General features: G+C 36.1%; 1 protein-coding gene across 1 annotated transcript; it reads left to right on the top strand.

Annotated features, from left to right (window-relative positions):
* Nucleotides 1-4335: 4335 nt before the first annotated feature.
* On the top strand, nt 4336-10224 carry LOC140523101 (olfactory receptor 10R2-like; the record flags this gene model as incomplete). The annotated part of the gene is given in 3 exon segments (XM_072638158.1): nt 4336-4375; nt 4378-4415; nt 9268-10224. Coding segments are annotated over 3 exon segments (1035 nt in total), but the record flags the coding sequence as incomplete, so codon positions are not given.
* Nucleotides 10225-24890: the final 14666 nt, after the last annotated feature.

Genomic DNA, 24890 nt, shown 5'->3' with positions numbered 1-24890 from the left:
TTGCTACCTGCCATACTTTTATTCTTTACTGGAATTGTTTTTATTTTTTGTTTATTTACTCTATTTCTGTACCTTATTTCTCCTCCTCCTACTCTTCCCTGTCCTTCTTCTTCTTCTCCTCTTCCTCCTCCTCCTCCTTCTTCTTTCCCTTCTTCTTCCTCTTCTTCTTCTTGAAAATGTCTATTTTGTTGTCGTTGTAGACCTTGGCCCAATATCTTTTTTTTCCTTCTTTTCCTAACTCTTAGAACCTTCAATTTATGAGGGAGGTGATGAGTAGAAAAGCATTACAGCATGATAGAAATTATCTTGTGGCCATAAATCTTGTGCTTTGATGCTATCTCCTGTTCAATCCATGATCAATCTTGTTTCCATCTAGCCATCTTCCATTTTAGATATATAACTCCTGCTTCCTCCCCATCTTATTCTTCAGTGGGATGCTATCACCACACTGGGTTAAGAGATAGTCCTTTATTTGCTTTTATTTCAGTCCTTACACTTCCATCATGGCACCATTCTCCTATAGGTTCTATAATGCTGGTGATCCTGTCCATTCATAAGGTTAAGATGATTACTATCTGTATTTTACAGATGACAAAACTCGAATTCAAAAATTCATGTTTTTCAGCTTAATATTCATTTAGGGATAGATCTGCAACTTGAGTCCTGAAACCAACTCCAAATCATCACAATACAGTGATTGGAATGTTAAGGCTGAAATAGAATATAGGGTTTTGCTACTGACCTACAAATGAAATAGTTCCCCCCATGGAAAGGAGAACCTAATTATGAACCTTGAGGCTAGAGAGGTAACTAGATGAGTCAGTTGATAGAGCACTGGACTTGGAGTTAGGACAGGCCTGGGTTCAAATCTGACCTCAGACCCTTAAAAATTGTTTGCTGTGTGACCCTCATGTGCAAAAAGTGATTTAGGCTCTATCTGCCTCAATTTCCTTATCTCTCAAGTGAACAATACTAGCATCTACCTCCCAAGGTTATTGTGAAGATCAAATGAGACAATATTTATAAAGTAACTTGCAGACCTGGAAGTGCTATATAAATGCTATAGCTGTTATCATCATCACCATCATCATCAGTAACAGAGTTATGGATGGTGATCAGTTTAGTTAAATCTGAATTTATTGTATCATTGAAGATGCCCTCCATTCTTGAAAAGCAACTTCCTGTCAAAATGATTGAAAAGGAATTTACTAAAGACTAAATATGTTAAACAATGGACAGACATACAAATAGAAAAAGAAAAATGGTCTCTTCCCTCAAGGAGCTTACATTCTCATGGAGAGACAGTCCTTGAAGTGGAGTAGTGACCATATGAGAGAACTTCAATTTGGCAATTTGCAGGGATAGTAAGTAGACTCTTAGGGGGAAAGACTGAACACACTACGTACAGAAAGGATTCCAGAACTGAATGGATTATGGTTCATGGTTCCAGAACTGCTTGCATGGGTCCATATGAAGAGATTCTTGGACTGACCAAAAAAAAAAGTGTTTGGAGAATTGGGTTTGATGTGCCAAGTGGCTGAGGTGTCGCCTTAAAGAAGAGATGTTACTGGTTACTGACTGGACATTCAGAGTGGGAAGAGATTGGCAACAGATTCCTCTATATAACATATATAACAGAGATTTTTAAGTTTACAAAAAAAAAATCTTTCCTCACAATAATCCAGTGATGTGATTATCCTCATTCTACAGAAGAAGCCACTGAGGTTCAGGAAGGCTCTGTATCAGAAGCTCTAAGTGAATGAATGAGTTGGGACTTCAAATGGAGTCTGGACTAAATGACAAGTGTTCTTTCCAGAGTATCAGGGTACTTTAGCAGACCACAGAAATCATCTGCCTCATGGTACAAATAAATAAAATGCACCAACTTTCACACTGGCACACTCATGGCCAGATCCTCTCTCCCTGTAGACTTGAAGAGAGTATTATGAGAGACAGGATTTACATTAAACTTTCATCACTCTCTATGTCTGTGGGTTTGCTTGTCCTCCCAGAGATCTCCCAGATGGAGTTATGGTGGTTCTGCCTAAACTTCATGCTTAGTACTCTTGTAACCTGTTGTGAAGATGGATTCCTATGGGGAAAGTGAGGGGAGGCAACTGGAGCTTTCCTGAGTCTCATAGGAAGACCTGTGTAAAATTTTCTCTCCAGCCAATTTAACAGGAAGAATTTCCTGGACACAGAACATTTTTACTCTAAGATAAGAAAAGCACCCTTTGGGTGCCCCTTTCAATTGGACCTGAGCATTTTACCACTCCCCTCCATCTCCCTGATGTAGTTTTGAATTGTTGTAACTTCTTTCTCTGCTCATCCAAGATTTCACCTTCATCCTTCACAACCTACTCATTCCCCTTAGGAGAAGGCACAGGGATTGGAGTTGGGAGAAGGTGACAAAGATTTAATAGAGAGAGGTAGGTATACCTGAGGGAGGATATTTTTTGGCTCTATTGATAGTCACTCCTAATTCCCTGCTTCTTAATTAGCCTGCCGGGAACATTCAAGAGGAGACCAAATGCTTTCCCCAATCTATGTCTCAATTTTTTCAACTTTAGCATGGAGCTTTGAGGTCATTGCCCCAGCTCTGGTTGTCCTTTTTGAATTCTATTGGATAATTTTAGGTGGAAGGACTTATGTCAAATTATCCAGTATAGTAAGGACTCCCAAGGCTCATGATAACAAAATTACTGATAAAGATACATTGGCTATCAGTGATAGAGAAAAAAGAAAATATCAGCAGTGCTCATTGGGATGACAGTTTGGAGAAAAGTCCATGAAGAAAAGATGCAGAGGACCCTCTATGAAGACTAGAGGTGGGAGCAATGAGGGATATATGGATGGACTTGAGTCTCCTTCAGTGAGGCCATAGGAACTAGGAATTATAGAGAGACCCTGAAAAAATGTCAGATAGAGATGTTAGAGCACAGTTTCAGTTGAAAGATCCTTGAAAGTGACAGAGCAATAATTGAGAACATATTCCAAATCATTGAAACCCAGCACTTATATGTGAGGTAAGACCTTGGAGTAAATTATATGGAATATGAGGGGAAGACATGTAAGCAGATTTTAAATCATCAGGACCTTCCTGCCTTTGTGATACAAAGACAAATGCCTCTAGGCTGATTTGCTCCCTTAATGCATGGCCTTAATGCATACACTTTCCTCTTACCTCTCTCCCTCCAAGGCATTCACATGCCTACAATTATTTTCCTTTTCAGGCTCAATATTCTGTATCCCTATTTCTCAATTAGCTTCTCCCTGCTTGCCTGATCCTTCTGCCATCAAATACGATCTTCAAGTAGCCTCTTCTGGTTCATGTAAATAGAGAAAATTTACCCTACACTCTTGTCTGAAAAGAATGATCCCACTAATTACACATTTACCTGGACTTTGTAATTCTGGAACCTGGTAAAATTGTTACTTAAGGAACTTTGTACATAAAAAAGGGAAAGCCAATGAGAATGACTGAGTCATTCAGTAAGTCAGTAAAGCTTTACTAAACATGTATTATGTGTCAGGCATTCTGCTAAGGACAGAGGATAGAAAAAAAAAGGGAAAAAAATTCTGCCCTTAGGCTGCTCATATTCCAGTGATGGAGTTTATTAAGAAGATACAAAATTTTATAAGCTCATATCCACATATCTATAGACATGTGCATATATCTATGTAAATGTACACATACTTATTTACACACACACACACACACACACACACACACACACATATATATATATATATATATATATATATATATATATATATATACACATAGACAGATGGAGAACATAATCTTACAATCTCAAAGAGAAGGCATTAGCATCTGTGGTGCATGGGAAAGGCTGTCTTCAGAAAGTGGTACTGAACCTTGAAGGAATTCAAATGTGGAGGTGAGGAGGGAGATTATTCTAGCTATAAGAGACAGTATGTGCAAAAACACAGAGATAAGAAATAGATCATTTTGTGTGAGAAAGGAAGTAAGCCAGTGCATCAGGATTCTGTAGTACATAGTGGAAAATAACACATAGGGATGTTGGAAAGGTAGAAAAGGTCATGCTATGAAGCGATTTAAATTCCAAACCCAATACTTTATATGTGATTCAGGGGGAAATAGAGAGCCAGTGTTGTTTGTTGGTTAGTTGCATAAAGGGATTGACACAGTCAGGCACATCACTTTATTTGCTGAGTGGAGGATGGATAGTGGTGGTAGGTGGAAAAACTTGAGGTTGGAAAACTAATTAGAAGGTGATTGCAGTATTTCAGGTGAAAAGTAATGAGAGTTTGAATGAGAGGTGGCAATAACACGACTTTCTTCCTTGCTTTCCTTGGATCCCACTTTCCTGTGTCATTCTGGGGACATCTCTGCTACAATTTCCAGGATGAAGAGCCTGAACAATCATAAGGTAAGTCCAGTGGACTGGGAAAGATACTGCAAGTATTTGTTGTATTGGACTATCTGTCCTTCAATCAGTCACTTGGCTATTCAACCAGTAGTGACAGAAATTTCATTCCCTCTGGGCATGTATTTTGGATGAGTTGTGGTATCTCAGCATGCAACTCTGGTCCCTCATTGAGTGTACAAAAGAGAAAACAAAGGACTCATTTGTCAGAAAAATTTAGGATTTCTTCCTTGGCCTGACTTGGTAGCTTTCCACATTTGGGTAAGTCACTTACTGTCTCTGGGCTTTAATTTCATTATCTGTAAAATACAGTTCACTGAATTTCAGTTAGAAGTAGTCTCAACTACAGCTACCTCCTAATGCAATTCATATGTGACAATAAAAAATAATGTATTACTCAACATTGTTGTGAGAATCAAAGAAGATAATAGATTTTTGTACTTGTGATCCAATATTTGGTATGAAATTCATTCTCAACAGACATATACATACAATATGTATTCATATACAGATATGTAAATATATATGTGTGTGCATGCATTAATATATATTAGCAATTTATCTGTTTTATATGTGAAATATATTACATATACACACACATAAATACTTGAAAATAAAAGATTTTTGCATCTATATCTATTCACACCAACAACACAATCACACACACATATTACCTTCTTTCTCATTTTTACATAGTTTGTATTTTTACTGAAAAGACAGGACAGGATATTCATGCAAAACACTTGATGACACATTTACAAGGTAGTAGAATAGGGAAAAAAAGGGCATTGGGTTCCCTTCTTCCTATTCCATCTTGATTAGTGTCATTAGCCTTGGGACCAGACAACAAGGTAATTTAGAGCTAATAGTAGACTTAAAGATCATCTTCTATGACTTCCTTATTTTATTAATGCAGAAAACAAGGCATCAAGACATTAAGTACCATGCTAGAGGTTTTCAACAAAACATAGGAGAGGCATGATTTTAACATAGGATCAAGCTATGTAATATTCATTCATTCATCAAAAGTATTGAGGTTTTTTGAGTCAGGCACTGCACTGGCCATCAAGGATGAAAGAATAACAAAGAGAAAATCCTTAGAGTTAAAGAACTTACTGCCTATTTGAATAGTTGAGACAAGGAAACAGGTCATAGCTTCCATAGAAGGCATCATGAACTGTTACAAAAATGATGAAAAAATTGCATGTGAAAAAATTTCAGAAGAGAAAGAAATCACTTCAAGATGGGAAGGGAAGGGAAGACATTTAAACAAGATTTTGAAGAATTGGTTACATTTTCCTAAGAGGAAATTTGAGAGGAGGATATTGAGGGAAAGGAGAATTGACACGAGTCAAAGAAAAGAGGTAAAAAGGCAACAGGTTAAGAGGGGGCAATATATTAAGTGACATATCTATATATATGAGAGTATTTGTTCCCTGGGTCAGATTGTAGCATGTACAAATAAAGATGAAGTAGATAGTGAGAAGTTTAGAACCTTTTGCTAGATTACTGAACATGTGTTTGTAGACTTGAACTTCGAGAAGACATAATAACTATCTTTGAGTGTTCGAAGGATGATCGTGTGGAAGATGGATTACACTTGTTGTCCATGGTCCTAGAGGACTTACCCAGTTGCAGTGGATAGTAGTAACAGCAAAGTCACCTTCGACTTAAAGTAGGAAAAAAATGCTTCTGACTATGAAAACTATCCTATGTTGGAATTTGCTACTTGGAAGATGGCATAATGGGCCAAGACCTCTGTTTGTATCTAGGACCATTGCCAGTCATCTTGAAGAATACCTAGTCACTGGTTCAGAATAACTCTAAAGGAGAAACAGAGGCTGGTGAACTTGCACAGACCTGCCTCACATAAATCAAAGTCAACTACAAGTCATGTCATTTCCCTGATGTCATGGTCCTCTTCAAAATCAATGGACAAACAATTCTTTTTAATGGGAGGTCTTCAAGACAAGACTCATTCATCTTTTGTTAGTGATATTGGGGATGGATTAATCATTTAGATATAAGTTGGCCTTGGTAGGGTAAATAATCCTTTCCAATTTTGATATTCTGTGACTATTAATTGAAGTGAAGAAACTTGTACTTTCAGCATAAGTTTTGTTTCTTCTATTTTATGGATGAGGGCAGGTAGACATTACAGTGGATAGAGCACAGGACTTGGAGTCAGGAAGATCTGAATTCAAATTTGACCTCAGACACTTAGTAGCTTTGTGACCTAGAACAAGTCACTTAACCCTTATTTGTCTCAACTCGCCATCTGTTAAATTGAGACACAGTGGAGAAGAATATGGCAAACCACCTTAGTATGTTTGCCAAGAAAACACCATGGATCAACTCTAGTGGTCACATAGAGTTGGTCGTGACTGAATGACTGAACAACAATTTTATAGATATAGTAATTAGCTGTGTATTTCCCCGCAGCCTATTTTCTTCGGGTTTTTTTTCTCTCTCTCATTTATTCCTGTCCCTCCTCGAAAGATTGTTTTGCTTCTGACTTCTGCTTCCCTTAATCTAACATGTTTTCTTCAAATAAACTAAGGAAAAACCAGAAGGGTAGTTAACAGTAAACATATGATAATTAGAGGTGGAAATGATAAAGCACTCATGAAGATTTATTGCAAGGTATACAACTTGACAAAGAAGGAAAACCACCTTGTTCCTTACCTCAAGGAGTTTACAATCTACAACTGATGAAATTACTGGAACATCAGGGAGCTTGAGATAAGGTAGATTATTAGCAGTTTCAGAAAAATATAGACAAAGTATCTTGGAAAATCTGAAGGAGAATATTTTTAGCAAGTTGGAATAAGTAATCTTTGGAGGAGGAAGTGGCACCTTAATTTTCAACCTCCATGGAAATGACGAATTTAAAAAAACTTAAAAATGAAGAATTTGGAATTAAAATGAGGGATAACATTCTAGCTATGAAGGCTAGTCATCTAGGTAAATTTATTGAATGTTGGGGGGAAATTGGGAGAAATTGAATAGCAGACAAAAGGCTGGTAAAAACAGGAATGCTTAGTAAGTCAAGTGAAATACTGTTAACTGAGATGGAAAGGCAAATGGGAGCCAGATGGTGGAGGACCTTAAAGGTGAAACTGAAAAAGGTTATTTTTTATCTCATAAACAATAAGCATCCAATGAAATTTCTTTAGTAGAGTGACTATCAGAATTAAGTATCATTTGGAGTGTTTGAAGGATGAAGGATAAAACAATTCTTAAAAAATGCTTGGCAAGAGGTCCAACTAAGCAGTGTGATGCTGAGAAGGTTTACAGATTAAACTAGAAAGATGGCAGAGAGAAGAAAGATGGAAAACTGCTGCAAATATATACATATGTGAGATATATACACATATGGATTTATATTTGTGTATACACATTTTAACACCATAGTTATCAGATTGCTTATAGAAGAACTGGAAATTACACTAAAGTGATCAAAGATAGGTAATACAAATAGAGTACTTCAATTGTACAGGTAGGTAGTTTTGGGAGAAGTGACACAACTTTATGTCATTGAGGGATTGATTCTTACCTAAAGGAGGAAAGAGAAGTTACTAAAGTTATGTGTGGGGAGGGCGGGGGGGAAATTTTGATTCTATTACTACTGCAAAAAGAGCAACTAAATTGACATATGATTGCTCCCTATTCCTGTCTCTCTGTCACTGTCTAGATCTCTCTCACATGCACATAGTCAAATTTTGGGAAAATAAGAAGGAAAATCAATTGCACCTTTGATGACGGTATTAGAAGGAAAGAGGAAAATTTTGCAAGGAAAATTCTAGAGCTGACCTTATCTGACATGAAAATTAGAAAACTGCTCTGTGGTGCTCTCCTTAGAATAAAAGAGAAATCTCCTGATCCATGTCCAAGATTCTCTTCTTTTTATTTCAATCCATAAACTTACAGGCTTCGCAAACACTCACTATTAATGGTTATGCAATTTATTAAGAATATTATCAAGAAATAAAAATTTTTAAAAATTAAACAATAAAAAGAAGTCTGTGAGCAGGTTCTCAGACACACTTAACATTTTACTTTGGGAAATACAAAGAATGGAGCATTACTGATTGGACTCCATTCATGCTATGGAAACCTAGTGTCCATAATTGCTAGTCTGACCTCCAGGGTCTCAGCCCCACTTCACAGCTTTGCCATTCATGTCTCTGACTTCTCTCCTTTTCTTCTCAGTTTCCCACCTCACCTTTTTGTGTCTCAGTGTCAACTCTCAGCCTCAATGTTTGTTGTGCCCCAAATATCTGAAGAAAGTCTTTTCTTTTAGTCAACTGGATCCCACAAGACATCTGACTTCCTCTGAATGCCTGTGACAGTTCTCAGGAACACAGAGCTATATATCTATTATATTTTAAGCTCTACTAAGAACTTCTTCCTTTTGTAAATTCCAAAATCTTCCTCTGCAACCTCTGTGTATCACTACTAGTTCTACCCCCTGAGGTCAAGCATAATCAATCTAATCCCTCTATTACACCACAGATTTCCATAGACATAAAGATACTGTTATTTTTTCACCATCTTGTCTTCTCCAGGTTACAGCATTCAAGCTATTCAATCAGTAATCATTTGACTACAGACCCTTGAGTATTATGACTCCCCTTTTGTTTACTCACATTCATTAATGATCAGAGTAATTTATGTTGTATTTACTATCCCCTTTCATTTTTCCTTTTTCTTCTCTTTCATTTTTTTCCCTTGCTTAATTGTTTATTGAATGAACACAAGATAGTGACAACTTCCTAGACAACTGATTATAAATATCCCCAAATTCTGTCACTTCATTGAATTGAGCATCTTCTTCTCTCACTCCTTTCTACAGATGTTTCCCTGGAAACAGCCTCCTCCAGAGAACTTTACCATGGTCACTGAATTCCTTTTGCTGGGCTTTTCCAACCTCCAAGAACTGCAGCTTGTGCTTTTTGCTGTCTTTTTCTGCCTCTACATAATCATCCTGTGTGGGAACATCACTATTGTTACAGTCATCCTCCTTGAGCACAACCTCCACACCCCCATGTATTTCTTTCTGGGTGTCCTCTCTGTCTCTGAGACCTGTTATACCTTTGTCATTTTGCCCAAAATGCTTCTCAACCTGCTCTCTCTGCTCAGGACCATCTCCTTTACCAGTTGTGCTATCCAAATGTTCTTCTTTCTTTCATTTGCTATCAACAACTCCCTGTTGTTGGGTGTAATGGGTTATGATCGCTATGCTGCCATCTGTCATCCTCTACGCTACCCAGTCCTCATGAATTGGGAGACATGCAGAGTGCTAGCAGCTACCTGTGGGGTGTGTGGATTCCTGGTTGGAATGGTTGGCACAACTTTGGTCTTCATTCTTCCCTTCTGTAACTCTAACAAGGTCAACCACTATTTCTGTGACATCTCACCACTTATTCACCTTGCCTGTGGTGACACTCATGTCAATGAGATGATTATATTTATCTGTGGTGTCCTAGTGCTTGTAGTCCCCTTGCTTTTTGTCTGCATCTCCTATGGTTTCATTGTCAGAGCCATCTTGAGGATTCCATCAACTGAAGGGAAGCAGAAGGCCTTTTCTACCTGTGCCTCTCATCTCACAGTAGTTATAATCCACTATGGATGTGTATCCTTTGTCTACCTGAGACCCTCATCCAAGGTTACAGCTGACAAAAACCATTTGGCAACAGTGATTTACACTGTTATTACCCCCTTGCTGAATCCCATGGCTTATAGCCTCAGGAACAGGGATGTGCAGATGGCCATCCGAAAACTTATAAGTGGTGGAAAGTTTTCCCGTTAAATCCTACAACTTCAGCATTTTAGAATTGCTGTGAAATAATTGAATAGATATATGGTTGGGTATATGTGTGGTGAGATCATAGACATGGGTTGAGTGCTATTCTCAGAGACAGATGCTTTTTAAACTTGTATTTGGATTTTTATTCTAACAAGTGAATATTCAATAGAATCATTTAAGGAGGCCAACCATGAGACTTTATTTTGGGATGAAATACCAGGAATATTATATAATGTATCATGATGCAGCATGCCACAGTAGATAGTATTGGTTTAAGAGTCAAGAATACATGATACTAAATTACACTTCTTATGTTTACTATTTAAGCCTGGCCAATTAATCAAACTTCTTTGAACCTCACTTCTTATGTAAAATGGGGGCAATAATGTCTGCTGTACCTACCTCACAGTGTTGTTTTGTGGTACATAGGAGATAATAAATGTAAAACACTTTGGAGATTTGGAAAGTGGGTGACCTATATGGTGAGGGGTGATTAGAATCTAGTTTGAGTGCTCAGAGTTCCAGGGAATGGACAAAGAAACTGTTATTTTGTGAACCAACACCAATGTGAGAGCAAAGAATATATGAAAGAGAGTGCGGAGCCTACTCTCACCCTTGAATTTATTTGGATTTCTTTTCCATGTACAGAAACTGTTCTTGAATGTATGTGGGCATAGCTTTAATACATATATATCCTAAAGAGCACATACCTTTTCCAAGGAAGCAATTATTCATTCAATACTTCATCAAAAATGTATTAAAGGTTTTACTACACTGATGGAATGAAAAGTCTGGTCTAAAGAAAAGTATATAAAATAATCAGGATAAATGCTATACTCAAATGTATTGGGGATCTCTTCAATTAGTAGTTTCCTTTAATGATACAGATCATAACCCATCCATGGATACTATAAAACTCTTGTCAATTTCTTACCCTAATTTTGTCAGATAGTTCCTCAATTGTGCAGTTTACCTTTCTGTGATTTTTCCTGACAGATGTTCATGATATAAATAAGAAGAGCAGCAATGCCTTCCTTCAAAGAGCTTACATTATATGAACTTAAGGTAGTAACTATTTTTTCTACAGAGTATGATGCCAGAAGGCAAATGTCCAGAGAGATTACTAGGTCATATAAGGACAAAGAGGTCAGAAGAGGGAAGAATTTGGGTTTAGTGACATCAATTAGGAGACAACTACAAAGATCCAGGCTAAAGATTATCAGGGCTCATATCAGGATAAATTAAGCTGTGAAAAAGGAGATGTGAAAAATGTTAGGGAGTTAAGACTTAAAAAAAATGTCATTTGATTGGGTATAGATGTCAAGGGAAAGTACTCAAGGGAAGAGTGAGTGGAAAGAAGGTGGCAACATCAAGGGAAATAGAGAAGTTTAGAAGAAGGATGTCTTTGGGGGAATGAAGATATTAAAGATTTCTTTATAAACCTAACAAGTTAGAGATACCTAAAGTGTTGGGGGTGTAAGCTCAGTTTCATGTGGACAGTCTCGGGCAGGTAAAAGTGAGGACTTCTAAACCTTAGAGTTCTCATGAGGCCCCCCAAGGAACAGCTGGGAATTGAGGTGTGAGACCCGGGCTATCTCGTGCATTTCCGCCTCTTCCCAGTGGGAAACTTGCCGGAGAGAGCATCCCACCCTTGAAATTAATCCATGGTCTGAGCACACCTGTTGTTGTCTAGCTAAGGGCTGAGAGCAGGCACGGTATTCAGGTGCAAACTATGTGGCGGGAGACCTTAAGTAGGGTCAGGAAAGCCTGAAGGCTCTCTTTGCACTGAAGGGCCCTTAGAGGGTAGAAGGTCCCTCCCCTCTCCCACTCCCATTCTCTTGCTGTACTATCTTTGCCTCCTTGGGAGGAGGATTCCTCTCTCCTGAGGAGAATTCACCCTGCACATATAACCAAGACCCTGAATAAAGCCTAACCCTTGTTTGACTCTGGAAAGTCTCTTCTCTCACACGTTTATCCGGTTTGGCCAGCCGAAGACCTGCGAAAGGTAAGGAAAGACTCAGGTAGCCCTTAGGCCTCTAGGCTTGACACTGAAGGATATAGGTAGAAATAGCAAGAAGATAATTGGTAATGTGGGACTAGAATGCAAGACAGAGATGAGAGCTTGAGATAGTTATTTGGAAGCCATAGGACCATCCCTTAGTTGAATCTATAAGAATTATTGCAAGATTGTTCAAGAATATATATACACTGCTACATATATATGTATTGTATGTATATGTATATTTTATACATGTGTGTATGATGGATATTATGCGCAACAGTAATAAAATTTTTGTATTTATATCTCTTGCTGCATTTACATTTCTTTCATTGGGGAACTTTTAAGCATGTTTCCCTGATGTTAATTTTTGCATCTATCACTACTTACCCAACACACCCTCAAAGTAATAGCCCTTCCTTATAACAAAAATGTAAAATAACCAAAATAAATCATGGACTATCTGTGCTATGTTATATATTTCTTCTTTTTGTTGTTGATGTTCTTTTGTTGCTTCATTGTTCTATTTTTTTTTTATAATTAGTCTGGTTTTTAATTTTAAAAAATCTCTTCTTTGAATTTGAATATCTCCTTGTTTATTTATTGGGAATTATCAATCTATACATTTTCTAGGTTTTTTTTTTCCATTATCTGTTTTGTTCACTAATCATTTTTTGTTGTTGTTGATATAAATGTAAATGAATGCAGTGAAATGGTTTTGTGATATAAGAAATAATGAGCAGGCAGATATCAGAAAAAAAGACTTGGAAAAATTTACATGAACTGATGCTGGGTGAAGTGAAGAGAACCAGGAGAACATTGTACACACCAACAGCAACATTGTGAGATGATTAACTAAAACAGACTTAATTCTTCTCAGCAGTACAATGATTTACAAAACAATTCCAAAAGACACATGATAGAAAATGCTAACCACATCCAGACAAAGAACTAGGAATACAGATTGCAACATACTATTTTCACTTTTTGTTGTATTTTTCTTTATTGTGATTTTTCCCTTTTGTTTGATTCTTCTTTCACAACATGACTAATGTGGAAACATATTTAACATGATTGTATATCTATAATTTATATCAGATTGCTTCCTGTCTTGAAGAGAGAGAGGGAAAAGAGTTAAGGCAAAAATTTGGAAATCAAAATTTTACAAAAAATAAAATTGGAAACTTTATGTGTAATTGGACGAATAAAATGCTATTAAGGAAAAAAAACTGAGTTCCAAATTTTCTCCTTTCCTTTAACTTCTTCCCCATGCATTGAGAATGCCACCAATATGACATCAGTTATACATGTGAAGTAATGAAAATACATTTCCATATTAGCCTTGCTCCAAAAAAGCAAGAAAAATAAAGTGAAAAATAATTCTTCATTCTGCATGCAGGCTTCATCATTTCTCACTCTAGAGATAGATAGAATTTTACACTGTGAGTCTTTTGGAATTGTCTTGAATCACTCTGTTGATTAGGATAGCTAAGTTTTTCACAGTGGATCATCATTACAATTTTGCTGTTGTGTACAATGTTCTTCTGTCTCTGCTCACTTCACTTTTCATTAGTTAAAATCAATATTCCTAGATTTTTCTGAAAGCAACCCGTTCATCATTTCATATACCACAATAATATTCCATCACAATCATATATCAAAGCTTTTCTAGCCATTCCCCAATTAATGGGTATACCCTCAATTTCACATTCTCTACCAATACATAAAAAAATTGCTACAAATATTTTTATACGTGTACATACTGTTCATTTTTCTTTGATCTCTTTGGGATATAGACCTAATAGAGCTTGCTGAGTCAAAGGGTATGTTAAATTTTATAGCCATTTGGGTACTCTTCCAAATTGTTCTCCTGAATTCACAGCTCTACCAACAGTGCTTTAGTGTCTCTATTTTTTCACACTGCCTCCAGTATTTATTATTTTCCTTTTCTGTCATGTTAACTAATGTGATGAGCATGAGGTGGTACCTCAGATTTGTTTTCATTTACATTTTGCTAATCAAAAGTCATTTAGAGCATTTTTTCATGGGAGTATAGACAGCTTTGATTTATTCTTCTGAAAACTGCCTGTTCATATCCTTTGATATTTTATCAATTGGAAAAGGGACCTTATTTTTATAAATTTATCTCAGTTCACCATATATTTGAGAAATGAGACCTTTATCAGAGAAACTTACTAAACACATCCCCCCTCTTCCCAGTTTTCTGCTTTCCTTCTAATTTTGACTACATTGGTTTTATTTGTGTAAAACCTTTTTAATTTCATGTAATAAAAATTATCCATTTTACTACCTGTGATCTTCTCCATCTCCTCTCTGGTCATAAATTCTTCACTTTTCATAGGTCTAAGAGACAGAGAGCAACAATTTTTTTAACACTTGTTATGATTCAATTATTTAGTCATAATTTAAGTCTGAATTCTTCATTTACATTTCTCTCATTGACTTTAATTTTTATTTTGTTATGATGTGTAAAGGATTGAGTTAACATATCTGCCTTTCTATATCTATTTATGAGTTCTTTTTGTTCTAAGGTACAGTTTTTCTAAATATTGCAAGGAATAAATCACTGAACTTGTAAGCTTCAGAAAATACTAATTCAGTAATTGCTAATGTTCAATCATGTTTTTTTCTTCAAGGGACAAGAGAAAAGACAATACGGGAATAAGGAAGGACAAGAGAACCCTAGAATTGTCTTCAGAATTCAATTGGAATTGAACATCAAGGACTGTCTTTTACTTTTTTCGTAGAACTAGCACTTAGCACAGTTTCTGGCATAGAGTAGGCACTTAATAAATTTTTATTGACTGAATCATTATCTACAAATATTACCACGTCTCACCCATCCTCAACAAAGCCTCCCAATCAATCCCCACTATTGCCCCACCTCTCTCTTGCCTTTTGCAGCTAAACTCCTTGAAAAGGTTCCCTAGAGTAGAAGTCTTTACTTCATTTCCTCTCACTCCTCTCTTAACTCTCTATGGTCTGGCTTCTGACCTCATCAGTTACTCTCTCGAAAGTTGCCAGGTATCTCTTCCTTGGAAAATTTTCTGGCCTTTTCTCTATAGATATTTTTATCCTCATCCTCATTTCTGTCTCTTTTTGTTGACATTTATCCAGGTCATGCCTACTAACCATGATTTTTCTGCAGGGCTATATCCTGGGCCCTGCTCTCTCCATACTATTTCATTTGGTGACCTCCTCAGATCCTTGGATTTCAGTTATGCTTTCTTTTCAGGTGTAACTCTCACATTTATTTGTCCAACCCTCACCTCTCCTCTGATCTTTAGGTAGTTATTTCTAACTTTTATACTGAGATCTCTATTGCTTATGTCAAACTGCTTTTCCCATGCACATCTTAAACTCAACATGTCCAAAATGGAAGCCATTATGTTTCCTTTCCAAACTTTTGCTTCTCTCTAACTTCCTTATTATTTTCTCAGCCTCCAAGGCTTAACACCTAGATATTATCCTTGAGTCCTTACTCTCTCCCTCCTTACTCTCTCCCACTCCCTCATTGCCAGTTAGCTGTCTAATTTCTACCTTAGCAACATCTGTTAATGGCTCCTTCTCTCCTCTCACACTGCTACCATTGTCCTGCAGGTTGTCAACACTTAATGCCTGGACTATTACAAAGTTTACTGGTTGGCCTTCCTGCCCCAGGTCTCCCCATTCCAGTCCATTCTTGCTTCTGCTCACGAATTTATCCTCCTGAAGCCCATACCTCACACTGTCATTTTCCTATTAAATAAACTCTGGTGGCTCCCTATTTAACCACCAGGATCAAATACAAACTTATCTCTTTGGATTTCAAAGCACTTCATCAAGTAGTGTCTAAGTGTTAGACCTTTGCCACCCTCCTAGTGTTCTTACACTTTGCTCTTTTTTGTGTACTCTATCCAGTGACACTGGCTCCCTTGCTGTTCCTCACAGAAGATTCTCCATCTCTCAACTCTGAGTCTTTTCATTGACTGTCTGACATGCCTGGAATTCTCTCCTTTCTCATTATCTCCCGGATCTCCTTGTCTTTCTCCAAATATCAATTAAAGTTTTGTCTTCTGCAAGAAGCCTTTTCCAGTCTTTCATTAATCTTAATGCCTTCCCTTATATGCTATTGCAAATTTATCTCTTTTCCTCCTTGTTTAGAGATAGTTGCTTACTATCTCCCTCATAAGACTTGTAAGCTCCTTGTGAATGGTGCCTGTATTTCTCTTCTCCCTCTTTCCCCAGCACTTAGAATAGTTCCTGGATTGTAGCAGGTCCTTAAAAATGATACTTGACTGAAATGTATAGTGAAAGGTGTATTTTAAAGTCTCTAGGCAATATGATTTACTAGTATTCTAGTCAATCAGAGAAGGAAGATTTCCTGGCCTGTCCTAGCTCCACAAATGGGGGCAGCTCAGGCACTAAAAGATAGTCTGAAGACCATACACAAGAACTGTTTCCAAAAATATAAACTCTTCCCAAATCTTTCTATGATGCACATATGGTCTTAACACCTAAACAAAAAGTGAAAAAAAGAGTGAGGAAATTTAAAATATTGGGAAATGGGATACAACAATATATTTAATAGATTATTTTTTGTGATAAGCTTGGATTTTTTCTGGAATGCAGGGTTGGTTCAATATAAGGAAAAGCACTAGTGTATTAGAAGAGTAAGAGAGGAAAACATGCCTTTTAGACCTATGGATAGGAAAAGATTTTCTGACTGTGTAAGGGAGGAGAGGCTCACAGAGGAAAAAAGCAGATGTTTTCATTACATTAAATTAAAAGCTTTTGCATAAAAAGAAGATCAATGAAATCAGTTGAAATATGAGTTACTACTAAATGAAGCAAAACTGTTTTCTGATAAAGCTTTAGTAATCAAGATATATATAAAGAACTGATTCAAATATGTAAGAAATTAAGTCCATTGCCCAATACATACTCAAAGGTTATGTAAAAGGAAAAAAAAGCAATAAGCATGAAAAATACTCCAAAACATTAACAATTACAGAAATCAAATCTTTCATTTTTTATTTGTAGTATTTTTCTTTTCATATAAATTATTCTCCTGATTCTAATTACTTCAGTATGTATCAGTACATGGAGGTCTTCCAAGGTTTATCTGAGCATATTATCATTTCTTGTGCAATAATATGCATTACATTCACCTAGAGATTAAAATAAATCCAACATTACACTTGACACCTATCAGATAAGTTCTTGATTTAAAAAAAAAAAAGCGGCCTTTTTTGAATAGTATATAGGAAAACCTGCATACTAACGCACTATTCATGGAGCTGTGACTTGGTCCAGCAACTCTGGAAAATAATTTGGAACAAGGCCCCAGCAGTCTTTTAAATGTGCAAATTGCCTTACTCAGCATTACCTCTATGAGACTTACATCTGAAAGAGATTATAGAAGGAGGAAAAGGATCACATATGAAAGATTAATGTTTATACATAAGACATATCACATATATTTTATGTGATACATATTTTGCATATTGTATGTGTATGTATATTATATATGTCCTTATATATAATGCACACTCACACGTACATCATTTTGTAGTAGGAAAGAACTGGAAATTGAAGGGAAACTGGTTAAATTATGGTATATGAATAGAATATAATACTATTGCACTTTAAGAAATGATGAAATAGATGATTTCAAAGAAACCTGGTGAGATGTGGGCAGAATGAATAAGCAGAACCAGGAGAACAATGTGTATAGTATCAGTAAAGGAAGATTTGCACTTTTGATTAGAGAGGTACAAATCAAAACAACTCTGAGGTACCACATCACACCTATTAGACTGGCAAACATTACAGAACAGGAAAATGATAAATGTTGGAGAGGATGTGGGAGAGTTGGAACACTAATTCATTGTTGGTGGAGCTGTGAGCTCATCCAGCCATTCTGGAGAGCAGTTTGGAACTATGCCGAAAGGGCTACAAAAATGTGCATACCCTTTGACCCAGCATTAGTGCTTCTAGGACTGTATACCCAAGAGATCATAAAAATGAGAAAGGGTCCCACATGTATAAAAATATTTATAGCAGCACTCTTTGTAGTAGCCAAAAACTGGAATTCAAGGGGATGCCCATCAATTGGGGAATGACTGAATAAACTATGGTATATGAATGTAATGGAATACTATTGATCCATAAGAAATGGTGAACAAGAAGACTTCAGAGAGGCCTGGAAAGACTTATATGATCTGATGCTGAGCTAAAGGAGCAGAACCAGGAGAACTCTGTGCATAACAAAGACCACAGTGTGCGAGAGTTTTTTCTGGTAGACTTGAATCTTCATAGCAATGCAAGGACATTAAAAAAAAAAATTCCTAATGGTCTTCTAAAGAAAAATGCCTTCCACATTCAGAGAAAGAATTCAATTGCAGAATGTAGCAGATCGTTTGTGTGTGTATGTGTGTGTGTGTGTGTATGTGTGCATGTGTATTATGTTTTAGTTTATTACATGATTTCTCCCATTTATTTTAGTTCTTCTACACAGCATGATTATAATGAAAATGTATTCAATAGAAAAAAAAATAAAGATTTGAGAACTCTGATCATGGCAACGACCAACCACAATTCCAAAGGACTGATGATACACCATAAAATCTACCTCTTGAGAGAGATATTAAACTCAGCACAGAATAAGACATAACTTTTGACATGATCTAAGTGGGAAATTATTTGTGTTTACTTCATTTGCATATTCAGAAATGTGTGTCTCATAAAGACAGACAAGCAGGACAGTTTTGTCAATTGCAAGTCAGACTTGTTGTAGCCTTTTATTTTTTTAGGTTTTTTTAATTTTATTTTCAATATATGGAACAAAGCAACAATTTCCATGACAGAGAACGATAAAAAAAAGATGATTGCACACGAAACTGCAAATACTATGCACAACTTGCTATTCCTTTCAAATAAAAAGCAATTTTATCATGTATATTTCTTTTTTTCTTCCCCCCAACCCTGCTCTAGAGACGGCTATCATTAAGCACAAATAGAGATGTATGTATATATATATATATATACATATATATATATATATATATGTATATATATATATACACACACACACATGTATTTATATATGCATGTGTGTATATGAACAGATGTATATATACATACATGAATGTATATATGTGTAAAATCACTCTCTATATGTTTTGATTTTTTAGTTCTTTCTCTGGGTGCAGGTAGCATCTGTCTTCCCATGCTCTTCATATTTAATTAGGGTATTTATAATATTCAAAATAGCTTAGTCACTCAAAGACTTTGTTAAGACAATATTGTTGATGTTACTATGTGTAATCTTCTCTTGGTTCTCTTTATTTTGCTCTTCATTATTTTGTGCAAGTCTTTCCGTATTTTTTCTAAAATCATTGATCTCATCATTTCTTATAATACAGTACTATTCCATCACAATCATATAACACAACTTGTTCAGCCATTTCCCAGTTGACGAATGTCCCTGCAGTCTTCAGTTCTTGACCACCACAAGACCTGTTATGAACATTTTAGAACAAATAGGTTCATTTCCTTTGTTCCTAATTATCTTTGGAAATAGACCTAGTAGTAGTATTGCTGGACCAAAACTTGTAACTAGTTTAATAACTCTTAGAGCTTGATTCCTAGTTGCTCTTCAAAATGATTGGATTATTTTACATTTTCACCAACAATGAATTAGTGTCCCCATTTTTCCACATTCCCTTCAACATGTATCACTCTTTACTTCTATCATTTTAGCCAATCTGGTTAAGTGTAAAATGATATTTCAAGGTTGTATTAACTTGCCTTTCTCTGGTCAACAAAGATTTACACTAGTTTTTTATACAATTATAAATATTTTTGATTTCATCATTAGAAAACTGCTTGTTCATATTGCTTGACCATTTACCTTATACTTTTAAACAAAAGCAAACTCCAAATAATAAAGGTATAAAAAGTATTATAAGTTCACAATAAATTTTTGAAATTTTGTAAAAAGAATGCATATCAAATGCAAATATGTGTTTGTCCCTTAGCCTAAATTAGAGTCTCAAATTTGAAAGTACAAAGAGCAAGTAAACAGACTTTCTAAAAAGTGAAGGCTATTTCATATTACCATGTGTTCTTCAGACAAAGTAGAGGATGACCCATTTACCTAATTCCTGTGTCATTTTCTTCTTGTGGAGCTAAGAATTTGTAAGGGAATATAAAGATAGATTTTCCTGGAATACTGGAATACTGCCTTCATCATCCTACCAAGTTTAGATCCCTTTTGAGGAACATGATGGGCTATATGAGTGTTGTATATGGAACTTTCTTCATGTATGCATCACTTTGTGGACTCCTATAAGCCTTTTGAGCTTCCTGAGTTTTGGTGAAGAAAAGGGTTGTCCCATACCAATTCTCTTACTTTGCTCTTCATTATTTGGTGCAAGTCTTTCCTTATTTTGCTAAAATCATTGATCTCATCATTGCTTATAGAATAGTAGTATTCCATCACAATCATTTAACACAACTTTTTCAGTCATTCCCCCATTGATGAGTGTCCCTGCATTCTTCGGTTCTTTGCCATCACAAACATACCTGTTATGAATATTTTAGAATATATAGGTTGTTTTCCTTTTCCTCTAATTATCTTTGCAAAAAGACCAAGTAGTGGTATTGCTTAAGTTCATGAATGGAAACTTGGGAGCCTGTTGCTCACTTAAAGGGAAACTTAGACTCAGAATATGCTATAAATACATTACATGTTTTCCTGAGTAACTTCTAGGTAGGGGCAATGAACCCAAGCAAAAAGTACCCTTTGGAGTAAATCACTTGGATTATACTCACTTCCTGGTAACCCAGAATAATGGGGAGTTCAGAGTCAAGAAATACAATATTTTGATACTTAATGACTCCAAAGAAGGTATGTGGAATAGATAAATAGGGTAGAAGCAACATGTAATACTAATATGGTTGTGATCCATGGTAGCAGCCGCTTGATGTTCCCTGACACATGGCCACATTTTCCCTAATAATGTAATGAAACTATCCTCAAGATTTATTTAATTCAGGTAATTCACACTTGAGTTTCCACAATAAACTTCCTAGTCACCTAAGGCACAAAAGCTTAGAGCACAAAAAGATGGTTCTTGTTAGGTTGGCATATAAGTCTCACTATTATCTAAGATATCACACATTTCTGCCTGGACCAAGATAGTACAGATGTGAGGGGAGCTCTGTGCTACTGAATCAATGTTTTATCTTTGTTGAATATTCTTTCCATTCTACTATTAAATTAAAAAAATTAATAGCAATTTAAATAATCAAGTGTTTAATTTAAATAAAAATGAAATTGTTAGATAAATAATAAATACATGAAATTTTGAAATATGTTAAATAAAAAAATTATACATGGCTAAAAAGTGCCCGATTTTATTCATTTTTTGAGTTTGAACCATTCAATTGCCCATGGAAGGAAATTACAGGAAGACAAATATGGGGAGAATGATGAAAAAAAAAACTATTGCTAAATTTGAACCAGCAAGAAAGAGTGAGAGAGATGAAGGCATTGTAGGCCACAATGGAATCTTGGACCTATGTATTATGAGCACTGCATTTACTGTTGTTCAGTTATGTCTGACTCTTTTTGACTCCATTTGGGATATTATTGGCAAAGATATTAGAATGCTTTGTCATTTCCTTTTCCAGCTTATTTCACAGATGAGGAAACTAAGGCAAACTGGGTTAAGTGACTTGCTCAAAGTCTCACATCTACTAAGTGACTGAAGCAGGAATTGAACTCAAGTCTTCCTGCCTATAGGCCTCCCCTGTACCACCTAAGAGGCCCCAACATTTTTGAAAATGAACTAAAAGTTGATGGCTATTACAAGTTGATATAATGTCACAAAAGCAAGAAATTGGCTGTATTTTTAAAGGATAGGTAATAAAAAACTCATTACTAATGTGGGAGTCATTCCTGATTTAGTGATTTTATGCAATCAAATCACTGACTTGTTTCTTAATGATCAAAATTATTACAGAATGCTATGTGAAGTGATAAGGGTTTGTACTAGAGTGATGTCAATGTCATTGGAGAGAAGGGGCATTTATTCGGGAGATGTCACAAAGATAAAATCAGCAGGCCTTGAAAATGGCTTGAATAAGGGGGATGGGGTGAGAGATAGTAAAGAATGACTCCTTGATTGTGAGCCTGAGAGACTGGGAGGACAGCATTAAGCTCTGTGGTAACACGATGTTGGGTAGGTTAATGTTAAGAAGGAAATAGAATCCTCCAAGCAGAAGGAAATATCTTGAACAAGTGAGGGCTTTCTTCTTCAAGATTTATAATGATGGACAGATATCACTACAACCCATACAGTCCAGTACATGGCCATTTTGCAGAACATGTATAGCACAGCCCCATGATGTCCGCCTCTTTGGGCTCTCTGACCTCCTCGGCCATCTCCACCATAGCATCATCTAGGCCATGGAAGGGAAGAAGAAGAAAGGATGGAGGCAATGGTGAAAAGGGGAAAGGGGAGGGATAGGATTAAAAGGGGAGGAGAAAGAGTAGGAGAAAGAGAAAAGGGAAGGAGTTGAGAAGAGGATGGCAGATCACTGTCCAGCCCTTCCTGTTTCCTCTCCTTGAGGGCAAGGATTGTCTTCCTTGTTATTAATTGTATCCCCAACACTTAGAAGACTGCCTGGCATATAGCAGGTAGTTAATAAATATTTATTGTATTGGATGGTTGCATTGGATATCTGATATCCAAAACCAAGATAATGTTAAAATCATTGAACTCAGAAACAGGAGTTAGGACTTAAAAAAACACTAGGATTAGTCCTATTTTGGAAACCCAGAGGAAAAATCACAATTCATTCTCCCCCTAGTCTAGTTCTTCATAAACAGACAGATGTTGTAAAACGTGGGGACTAAGTCAGGAGGATGGTTCATGGAGTCTTTCAATATAGGTCCTGGGACCTAGGGCAAGAAAAGGTCTTCTTTCCATAACTTAAGAGCTGATGCTGTACAGAGAGCAAAAATAGGTGCTAACTTACAACTCTGTTGTTTTTTTTGTCCATGGCACCTTATCATCTCTCGGCAAAAAAACCTTACTTTATACTTACTAATATTTTTTACTAGTCAAAATCCATGTTGCTTCACTTCTCAACCACTTAGAACTTAGCTTCCAATCTGATTACTCCACTAAAATGCCATTAAAAGTTAAGAAAGCTCTTACTCAATTATAAAATCCAATGACATCATTCTTGAACCTCCCTCAGCATTACTTTATTTCCCAGCCTTTCTTTCTAAATAATCTCTCCTTTCAAAGTTCCTGTCATTTCATTGATCTCTTAGTTTTCCTTCTACCTTTCAAGCAACTACTTCTTCCTTGCTGACTCATTATTCATATCCAGATGTATCTGAATGTATCTTATGACTCTGTCTAGACCTCTATGTTTTCTCTTCTTGGTGATCCCATCAACTCCCAAGAGTCAAAAGCATGTGTATGCAGATTACTCTCTAATCTATATATCCAGCTTTCATTTCTTTCAAGTTCCATTTCTATAGGTATCTCGAACTTGAGAAATGTCATTCAGAACTTAATATCACATTACTCTCATTCACAGACTCTAGACAATTTGCCTTTCTTGCTATTTCCCACACAAAATGCTGTCTTTCTGCCTTTCTTGGCTTCTTTACAAGGTGACTTCCATGCCCAAAATGAATTCTTCCATGCCTTAGAATCCTTAAATTTTTTCGAAGTTCAGCTCAAATGTCAGCTCCAATACCAGGCCTTTACTGATCCACTGCAGATGCTCTTAGTCTCTCCCTCAACTGCATGAATTTATTTTTCTCTTATTTATGTATGTAGTTTCCCCAGTTGACTGTAAGCTTCTTGAGAGCAGGATCTGTTATTTCTTTTTCATTTTTGAATCCTCCATGTCTAACACAGTGGTAAATACCTAACATCTAGTATAAAATTAATAATGCTATTGGATTGATTGATTGATTTCATAATCTCCCTGAACTCAGGTTGGATTCTTGTCCTCATGCCCTTGGATACCTCTAGTTAACTCACAGTAGTTTTTCACTAAAACATACTAAATAAAAAGCTTACTGCTTTTCATCTTTTCTCTGTTTAATTCTTCTGTGAAATTGCTTGTAAGTCCCAAAAATGAACCTCCTTAATTGTCACTCAACATGAGGCATATTTCTTCAAAAAAGGAATAGACAAATTAATGTTTTCCTTTCTACTTGAATCTTTTACTATTTTATTTTTTTTTGATGTTCTAAAATCACTTTCAAATAACTTAAATTTTTTCCCCTTCTCTTTCCCTCCTTTCCTATTCCTCTTCCCCTCCCCAAGAAAGCATACAATTTTATATAGGATCTACACATACATTCCTATTAAATACACTTTCACCTTAGTCATATTGCATAGAGGAATTAAAATGCATGGGAGAAATCACAAAACAAACTAAAGTCAAATACAAAAGAAAATGATCTACCACATTCTGCACTCGAATTCCATAATTCTTTCTTTGGATGTGGAAGATATTTTTCCTTAAGAGACTACCGGGAATTTTTTAAGTCCTTGCATTGCAATGAATTTCTAAGTCTTTCAGAACAAATCCTCACACATTGTGGTTGCTGCTGTGTATAAAGTTCTCCTGG

Source organism: Notamacropus eugenii, chromosome 2 (genome assembly GCF_028372415.1).
Source record: "Notamacropus eugenii isolate mMacEug1 chromosome 2, mMacEug1.pri_v2, whole genome shotgun sequence".
NCBI classification, from domain to species: Eukaryota; Metazoa; Chordata; class Mammalia; order Diprotodontia; family Macropodidae; genus Notamacropus; species Notamacropus eugenii.
This window is presented reverse-complemented; position numbering and strand designations above follow the sequence as displayed.